The sequence below is a fragment of the Clinocottus analis genome, unplaced genomic scaffold (assembly GCF_023055335.1).
Source record: "Clinocottus analis isolate CAN_PGR_092001 unplaced genomic scaffold, fCliAna1.0.p SCAF_42, whole genome shotgun sequence".
NCBI lineage: Eukaryota > Metazoa > Chordata > Actinopteri > Perciformes > Cottidae > Clinocottus > Clinocottus analis.
The window spans coordinates 402,861-412,500 of NW_027176176.1; the positions used below are offsets into that span (position 1 = coordinate 402,861).

Below are 9,640 nucleotides of genomic sequence, written 5' to 3' on the forward strand. Positions count from 1 at the left end.
TATTACATGATATTATATTGCAGTGTAACTAACTTTAGCTAGCATTAGCTGAGGTGGGCGTGGCTTGCGTTATGCTTCAGTAACGAGTGGGCGTGGCTTGCGTTATGCTTTAGTAACGAGTGGGCGTGGCTTGTGTTATGCTTTAGTAACGAGTGGGCGTGGCTTGTGTAACGTTTAGTAACGAGTGGGCGTGGCATGTGTTATGCTTTAGTAATAAGTGGGCGTGGCTTGTGTAACGTTTAGTAATGAGTGGGCGTGGCTTGTGTTATGCTTTAGTAATGAGTGGGCGTGACTTGCGTTATGCTTTAGTAACGAGTGGGCGTGGCTTGTGTAACGTTTAGTAATGAGTGGGCGTGGATTGTGTAACATTTAGTAACGAGTGGGCGTGGCTTGTGTTATGCTTTAGTAACGAGAGCGACGAGACGAGTCATACCGCTCTCTGGTCAGTACGACGCTACAGAGCCAGGAGAAGCTTAGCTTAGCATTGAAACAGCTAGCCTATCTCTATCTAAAAGTAGCCTCCATCATCTTTACAGGTCGCTCTGACAGAGCCCAGCCAGCTGGTCCAGCTGCTGAACCTCTGGGTGGCTCAGCAGCTCCGTGTAGAGCATCCCCTCATCTGACTCCTGGGAGGCTTCAAGTGAAGAAACCACACGGTTTGGAGCTCTTACCGAAGTTCTTCAACCTCTCGGATGTAGTTCTGTATCAGGGCACCGATCTCCTCGCTGCCCTCACCTGCAACCAGAGGACGAGGAGGTCACAGAGGCCTCAGAGCACCAGAGCTTCCTCTGAGAGGGGCCGGCAGCAGCTGCACCTACTTGACTTGGCCAGCAGGTTGCTGACCTCGTTGGCCAGCAGGTGAGTGACCCGCGTGTTGAGGTGGTCGATGGTCTCCTGCATGGCCTTCACCCTGAGGCGCAGGGCGCCGTTGTCCCGCTGCAGCATGGCGTTCTCCTGGTACAGGTCGCTGTAGCCCTCCACGCCGTCCTCAGCTGCCACCCGCTTCCCCTACACACACACACACACACACACACACACACACACGTCAGAACACCAAGAACCCGACGAGCCTTTCATGGAGGACCTCCTCCTCCAATTAGCGTTGTCTCAGTGACTCTCCTCCCTCCCTCCCTCATGGACCGTGTGTGGCGGCCGCCTTCGCCTCCGCCTCCTCCTCCTCCTCCCTCTCATCCTCCTCCTCCTCCCTCTCATCCTCCTCCTTCTTCCCTTCCTCCTCCTTCTTCCCTTCCTCCTCCTCCTCCTCCTCCTCCCCCTCCTCACCGCCTTGTACTCCAGCAGCTCCATCTGCAGCCGTGCGATCTCGGCCCGCAGCGCGCTGATCTGCTGGCTGGTCTTGTCCTGGTTCACCACCACCTTGTTGCGGATGTTGCGTGCTCGGTTGGCGTACTTCAGCGTGTTCAGCGTCTCCATGAAGTCTCGGTCCGACGGGCTGACGCAGGCGATCATCACGGTGCGGCTGCAGAGGAAGTCACATGATCACTGAAGACACCAGGACGCTGCTCACCACCTGGGACCCTGCTGAGAGCTTCACTCTGAGTCTGTGTGTGTGTGTGTGTGTGTGTGTGTGTGTGTGTGTGTGTGTGTGTGTGTGTGTGTGTGTGTGTGTACCTGTTGCCTCCCAGTGAGTCCTGGAGCAGACGGGTGAGTTTAGAGTCTCTGTACGGGACGTGGCCTCCCTTCTTGCTCTGGTCCCCTAAAGCACTGATCACATTTCCGAGTGCCAGCTACACACACACACGGACACACGCACGCACACACACACACACACACACACAGAAATTCATAACTGGTTTTCTAATATTATTAATATGCAGAAATTTAAAGGTTCTCAATACGATATTCAGAGCCGAAGAATCGTTTTCTTACAGCTTTTGATATAAAACACACACACACACACACACACACACACACGCACGCACGCACGCACACACAGACACACACTCACACACACACGTGCGCACACATAGACACACACACACACAGACAGATACACTCTCACACACACACACACACACACAGACACACACACACACACACACACACACACACATACACAGACACACACACACACACACAGACACACACACACACACAGACACACACACACACACAGACACACTCACACACACTCACACTCACACACACTCACACACAGACACACACACACACACTCACACTCACACACACACTCACACACACACACACACACTCACACACACACACTCACAGACACAGACACACACACACTCACAGACACAGACACACTCACACACACACACACACCAGTCCACAGTTGATGGAGATGCCTTCGCGGGCCCTCTCTCCTGTCGCTCCGGTGCGTTTCAGCCTCTCGGAGCCGGCCAGGTCCACGAAGTGGAACTTGGCCGTCAGCGTCTCGAACTCGGGCTGAGCGATGGAGCCGTTCAGCTCGTCGAGGCCTTCAGCTTCGTTCTGCTGCGGGAGACAGCGGCACATGAGACGGTCTTCCTCTGAAACAGCAGCTCTTAACCCTAAATGTAAGCCCCGCCCCCTCACCGCCGCGGCCTGCGGGCACACCCTCATCTGGCAGAGGTGGATGGTGAAGATGGCGTGTGAGCGAGAGCTGGTGGCGTTCATCTGGGTGCTGGCTGTGGTGCGGGACAGAGCGCCGAGCTTCAGGCACTGCAGCAGCTGTACACACACACACACACACACACACACACACACACACACTGTACGCTTAAGGAGGCTAAAGGCCAACACACACTAGCAGAGGAACATCACGTCATATCGCTGTCAGAAACTACCAAATGAAAAAGACGGAATCAATGTAAGACTGCAGATGACAAATACACAAAACCAACACAACACACACACACACACACACACACACACACCTCCTCCTTTGAGTTCACCAGCCGTGAGGTGACCCCCGTGGTGTAGATGCTCCCACCGGCGTCTTCATGGATCTTAATGCTGGACTTGCGGTTCCGATTCTCTGGATCTCTGGCTTCATCAAACAGGTCCAGCACCTCTTCATTGTACAGCTGCAACACACACACACACACACACACACACACACACACACATTATAATAAAACATAACGATGTATTGAGCTCTTTGTCACAAGCTCCTCATGATGTCACTTTCTCACAGTTTATTTACACACAAGACTGAAACCAGAGAAGGTCACAGAGGGGACACACACACACACACACACACACACACACACACACACACACACATCTGTTAGCCGTCAACAGAGATAACCTTGTGACCTGAGAACAAAAACACAGTCCAGCAGAGACGGAATGAATAAATAAATAAGAGAAAGCCAGAAAGACATTTGATTGTAATTATTGAAATTATTATTATTACAGAAATCTTATTTAAGTAATTGGATCTCTCACACACACACACACACACACACACACACACACACACCTCTGGAGAAAATAATTACTGCTCCTATTATCTTATTGCTCCTGCGCATGCATCCATCCATCCCTCCTCCTTTCTCCTCCTCCCTCTTTCTCTTTCTCTTTCTCCTCCTCCTCCTCCTCCTCCTCCTCCTCCTCCTCCTCCTCCTCCTCCTCCTCCCTCCCTCCCTCCCTCGGTGATGAGGACTAATGTCAGAGGTAATGGGCGACATTAATCAGGACAACGCCACAGACATTCCTCCCATCTGTCACTGAGCTGTCACTTCCTGTTTGAGGAAGTGGGGGCTGATCCTCTTGTTCTGTCCCATCTGGTTATAGTTAATATGGACACACACACACACACACACACACACACACACACACACACCTCCAGGAACTGGGCGCTGACTTTAAACTCGGGCGGCGGGGTCCCGGCCTGCTGGGCGCGCTCCCTGCGGTTCTGGATGCCATGGAACAGCTGGTGGACGGCCCGCGGGATGATGCCCTGGTCCTGGTCCAGGCTCACGTCGAAGCCCGTGCCCATGGTGTAGGTCTTCCCCGAGCCCGTCTGAGACACAGTGATCAACCATCAGGTCCATGTGCAGCATGACGGCGGCGTGTTTAATGACAGCATGATCAGTTTTCCAAGAAGAAGCTTTACAGACATCAAGTAGAGCTGAAGAGAAGCAGCTGCTATAAACCCGCCTCTCTCCAGTGGACCCGCCCCTCTCTTGGCCCCCGTGGCCCCACCCCTCTCTCTTGGCCCCCGTGGCCCCACCCCTCTCTCTTGGCCCCCGTGGCCCCACCCCTCTCTCGGCCCCCGTGGCCCCACCCCTCTCTCTTGGCCCCCGTGGCCCCACCCCTCTCTCTTGGCCCCCGTGGCTCTGCCCCTCTCTCTCTTGGCCCGGTGGCCACACCCCTCTATCGTGGCCACACCCCTCTCTTGGCCCCGTGGCCCCACCCCTCTCTCTTGACCCATGTGGCCACGCCCCCTCTTTTGGACCCGCCCCTCTCTCTCGGCCCCCCGTGGCTCCTCCCCTCTCTTGCCCTATGTGGCCACGCCCCTCTCTTTTGGACCCGCCCCTCTCTCTCTTGGCCCCGCCCCCGGCTCCTCCTACCTGCCCGTAGGCCAGCACGGTGGCGTTGTAGCCGTGCAGGCAGCCCTCGATGAGCTCGTGCACGCAGGCCCGGTAGATGTGCTGCTGCTCGGAGTCCGTGTCCAGCACGAAGTCGTAGGTGAAGGCTTTGTCTTTTCCCAGCAGCACTTGAGGCTCTCCGGGCGTCACCAGCGTGCACACGTGGCAGCCCTCGATCTTCTCCTTGGCCATCTGAGGACGGATCCTGAGGAGGAAATGTTCTCATGAATTATGTAAAACGTGCGTCAGAGCTTTTAAGACCTGGACGCTGCCGTCTGTAAAATAACAACATATTTCATAAGATGTGACCGTTAACAGGCCAGAAGCTTTATTATAGAAACATGCAGGTCGTATCCTGTTGTCTTCTGTTTCCAGGAGAATGACGCGTTTTATTTTGGAACGAGTAATACTAGTAAAGTTGTACTAGTATTACTACGATAATGTTGTTATAATATAATCTGATCCACAGATTATTAAATGCATTATGTCACTCTGTTATTCCTGTAAAGGATATTCCATACAGTATCAGAAACCTGCTGGCTACATTACCCACAATGCAATGCACTGCACTGTACTGATATGGGTGTGTTTTCTTGTAGCTGCTAATAGCATGCAGCTGCTAATAGCATGTAGCAGCTAATAGCATGTAGCAGCAGGCTCGCTTCACACTCTTTATCTAATTCCTGAACCTCGGCGTCTTCAGAAGTGACAGCAGGTTCCTCATGGAGGAGAACGTCTTGGTTCCTCGTGGAGGAGAACGTCTTGGTTCCTCGTGGAGGAGAACGTCTTGGTTCCTCGTGGAGGAGAACGTCTTGGTTCCTCGTGGAGGAGAACGTCTTGGTTCCTCGTGGAGGAGAACGTCTTGGTTCCTCGTGGAGGAGAACGTCTTGGTTCCTCGTGGAGGAGAACGTCTTGGTTCCTCGTGGAGGAGAACGTCTTGGTTCCTCGTGGAGGAGAACGTCTTGGTTCCTCGTGGAGGAGAACGTCTTGGTTCCTCGTGGAGGAGAACGTCTTGGTTCCTCATGGAGGAGGACGTCTCTCTTCAGTCAGCTGACAGTCACATGATCAAGAGAGGAGAACACAGCTGGGTGGAGGTGTCGATCTCAACCCAGCTGAGGCAGACGGGCCAGAGAACTTCTTGGTTCTGTAGACGAATCGATCTCATTTGATCAGCAGCTCTGTGACTCTGGCGTCTCCACAGAGCGCCGTGAACGCATGAGTCCACATCCGTCCTCCAGAAGAGACCAGCAGAGAGAGATCAGCATCCATCAGGATGGGATTCACCCCGTCACCAGAGGAGCAGCACATGAGCCCTGGTTTGATGGCTGCAGCTGCAGCATCACCCCTGATGTGAAGAGTCTGAGCTGTGGAGGAAGGCGTCTGGACACGAGGACGTGGGCGTGGACTCCTTCAGGCTCCCGATGGCGCCGGCGCTGCTGATGAGACGCTGAAGTGACGCGTTATTGGCCAGCCGCTCTGTTAAAGCTTCAGACGCCGGGAAATTATTTGCGGCAAATAAATCATATTTTTTGGGAGCGATTGAGTGAAGTTGGACATGTTCCCAGCATCTCCCACGGCACTCTGGGACATCGCTGGATTAATCCATTCCTGCATCTCTACGCTTTTTAGTTCCTAAACCGCACGCTAACTTTTATTCTGTTTCGCTTTTTGACCATTTGAATGTTTTAAAGAATGTTGTAATTGATTTGACACTTGTTTTCTCTGCAAGATGTTTTAATGGTTTCATGTGAAGTCACCTTGTTGTGGAAATAAATAAACAACAAATAAACTAGAAGCACTGGAAGGAAACACTGCAGCGTGCACACGTACACAATGTACACAAAACAAGATGTGCACATGGCACCTGATCCTCCTGGGCAGGCGCAGCGAGGAGGTGATCACACACACACACACACACACACACACACACACACACACACACACACACACACACACACACACACACACACACACACACACACACACACACACACACACACACACACACACACACACACAGTGGCCTCTTTCGGGCCTTGACAGGCTCTTCTAGGAAGGAATTACAGACGTCGTAGTCACCTTAGAACATTCTAACATTCTAGCAACAGAACGTTGTAACAACACAACCAGAACGTTACAACACTACAACATTCTAACACAACACGACAGAGTGTGTGACCTAGAAAGCGGCTGCAGACAGAGTCCTTCATTACTGGAGGTGACCTTGACTTGAAGGTTAAAGCATCCACACGAGTCCTGTTTGAACCAATTACTAACACAAAGCATCTGGAGGAGAGTGCTGGTCTGCACAAGGTGTGTGTGTGTGTGTGTGTGTGTGTGTGTGTGTGTGTTCTCTTTAAGGCTCCGTTTGTTTCTTTGCTTTTGACTGAAGAGACATATTTAAACTTCATGCCGACATAACAAAATATTACTGATCAGCTGACTGACAGCTTGACAGAAATGTCTGGAATTGATCCTTTAATTCATTTATCAGCTCAAATTCAAACCATTTGCTGGCTTGACGACATTTTGGACAAAACGAGACGTGTGAAGATCAGCTGGGACTGAATTATGATGTTAAACCATTTATCATCATAACTGATGCAGACAGAAAGACATCATGATCACTGCTGCTCAACGTATGAACACACACACACACACACACACACACACACACACACACACAGCCTGTCAGGGATCCACAGGGAGAAGAAATGGAACAGCTATAAATAATCAATTCAAACACACACACACACACACACACACACACACACACACACACACACACGTGATCACACCACGACTCAGCGGAGGAACATTTAAGCCAGCTGAGCACACAAAACACAGGATCCATAACATTGATCAGAACAGCCAACAACACACAAACACGCACATGCACACACACACGCACACACACACACAGCTATAAATAGCCCTCAACACTGAAACTAAAAGAGTGTGTGAGTCGGACAACAAAGAGAAACCGATTGTGGATCCCTGATGCAGCAAATGAAGGATTTATCTTTACTCATCTTTGCACACTAACACATACATTTGTTTCCTTTCCTTATGGACTCCCGCCTCGTCCTCTCCCTCCTCGTCCTCTGCCTCCTCGTCCTCTGCCTCCTCGTCCTCTGCCTCCTCGTCCTCTGCCTCCTCGTCCTCTCCCTCCTCGTCCTCTCCCTCCTCGTCCTCTCCCTCCTCGTCCTCTCCCTCCTCGTCCTCTGCCTCCTCGTCCTCTGCCTCCTCGTCCTCTGCCTCCTCGTCCTCTGCCTCCTCGTCCTCTCCCTCCTCGTCCTCTCCCTCCTCGTCCTCTCCCTCCTCGTCCTCTGCCTCCTCGTCCCTCTCCCTCCTCGTCCTCTCCCTCCTCGTCCTCTGCCTCCTCGTCCTCTGCCTCCTCGTCCTCTCCCTCCTCGTCCTCTCCCTCCTCGTCCTCTGCCTCCTCGTCCTCTGCCTCCTCGTCCTCTCTATTGAGGCCCCGCCCCCTCCCTGTTGTTGCTTCGTGAAGGTGGCGCTGAGGTAAGCCAGGAAAGCGTCCTCTCCTTTGTTCCTTGCGTCCTCACACCTCGCTGCTTCACGTCTCTTGCCAGTCAAAACAAGGAGACGCTTCCACTTCCTGTCTCCTGACCACCGCCTCACTTCCTGTTTTAATCCACCAAATATTATGGAACAACACACATATCCCTGATGTGGCGTGGGACGCAACACATTGTGTGTTTGATGCAACCCCACACACACACACACACACACACACACACACACACACACACACACACACACACACACACACACACACACACACCCTGACAGGAGACTCGGCTGACACATTGATCCTGTTACAGGATGGAGGCTGCAGCAGAATCACGTCCTGACTGAGAAGCTTCAAACTGACGGATTAGTTTGTAATCACGACGCTGATCTCAGATCAGTGTCCAGGTCTGCACCCAGCAGGAGGACCACTGGGACCAGTGGGACCAGTGGGAGGTTCCGGTCTTGAATATCCTGCTGTCACCCCGGCAGAGGGAGACGCAGCAGCGGTGAGGACTTGAACCACCGGCCTCCACGCAGCAGATCTCCGGTCTGAGCCTCAAGGCTGAATTATACTCCTGCAACTACAGCTGCTGCTGCCACGCAGTGGGATCAACGGACTCGTGTTGCTTTATAGTTCCTGTGTTTTTATCCTCCAGACCAGCAGGTGGCGCAACGACCGTAGAGTGGACCTGCACACCGACGTTCACGACATCTCCCTCCAGGAGTTCACCTCCACCTTTGTGTCCTGATACTCGTCAGGTTTTATAAATGCTCATATTTGACCTCTTCAGCCAAACGTTCTTCAACAGGATCCATTGTTCATGTTTCTGCTGTGGCTTTTAAAAACAGAGGTATGATGCTGTGAAACCGGACATGAGAGACCCAGAAAGGACGTGGTCAGCGGACCAATCACAGCCTCGTGGGCTCGCGTTGCTTTGATGGATAGTCAGACATTTGGGGTGACGCACGCAAAATGGCCGATTTGACCACGCGAGGTCGGCCATGCGTGTCCTGCGTGCTCGCGTCTCTGCGTAAAACCAGAGTGTAAATCAGCCTCAGACTCTGCTCATGGTGACGTGGAGGAGTTGAAGTCACCAGAGGAGCTCACGCCGTCATCAATGTGAGGCCGGCGTCTCATGGAGGAGCTTCACCAGAGAGGATTCTGGGTCTGTGTGCCGCCCCGTCGGGGAGGGGAGGCAGCGAGCTGTGAGCCCTCTGCTGCCTGATGAAGAGGAGGAGGAGGAGGAGGAGGAGGAGGAGGAGAAACAGGAAGCGCGGGCAGGAAGCTCTTCTCCTTGATGGCAGCGCTGCTTTTAGCTAAAAGCTTCTCCGTGTGGAGTCGATACGAGAAGCTGAGAGTGATATATGTATATACACATATATATATATATACACATATATATATATATACACATATATATATATATATATATATACACATATATATATATATACACATATATATATATATATATATATACACATATATATATATATATATATATATATATATATACACATATATATATATATATATATATATATATATATAT

General features: G+C 51.9%; 1 protein-coding gene across 10 annotated transcripts in view; it reads right to left on the bottom strand.

The window, feature by feature from the left end:
- kif21b (kinesin family member 21B) overlaps nt 1-9,640 on the bottom strand; it is a 36,886-nt gene that overhangs the window by 20,262 nt on the left and 6,984 nt on the right. For 5 of the 10 annotated variants that reach the window (XM_068598989.1, XM_068598993.1, XM_068598991.1 and 2 more), the window contains exons 2-10: nt 4,539-4,761; nt 3,809-3,988; nt 2,898-3,047; nt 2,557-2,691; nt 2,305-2,475; nt 1,630-1,745; nt 1,282-1,477; nt 819-1,008; nt 672-735 (exon numbers count right to left, since the gene is read on the bottom strand). In XM_068598989.1, the coding sequence (XP_068455090.1) occupies nt 672-735; nt 819-1,008; nt 1,282-1,477; nt 1,630-1,745; nt 2,305-2,475; nt 2,557-2,691; nt 2,898-3,047; nt 3,809-3,988; nt 4,539-4,761 (1,425 nt within the window). Of the gene's footprint in view, nt 1-671; nt 736-818; nt 1,009-1,281; nt 1,478-1,629; nt 1,746-2,304; nt 2,692-2,897; nt 3,048-3,808; nt 3,989-4,538; nt 4,762-7,608; nt 7,744-9,640 lie in introns of those variants that run through there. The other 5 variants (XM_068598995.1, XM_068598994.1, XM_068598990.1 and 2 more) reach the window with 3 other exon arrangements.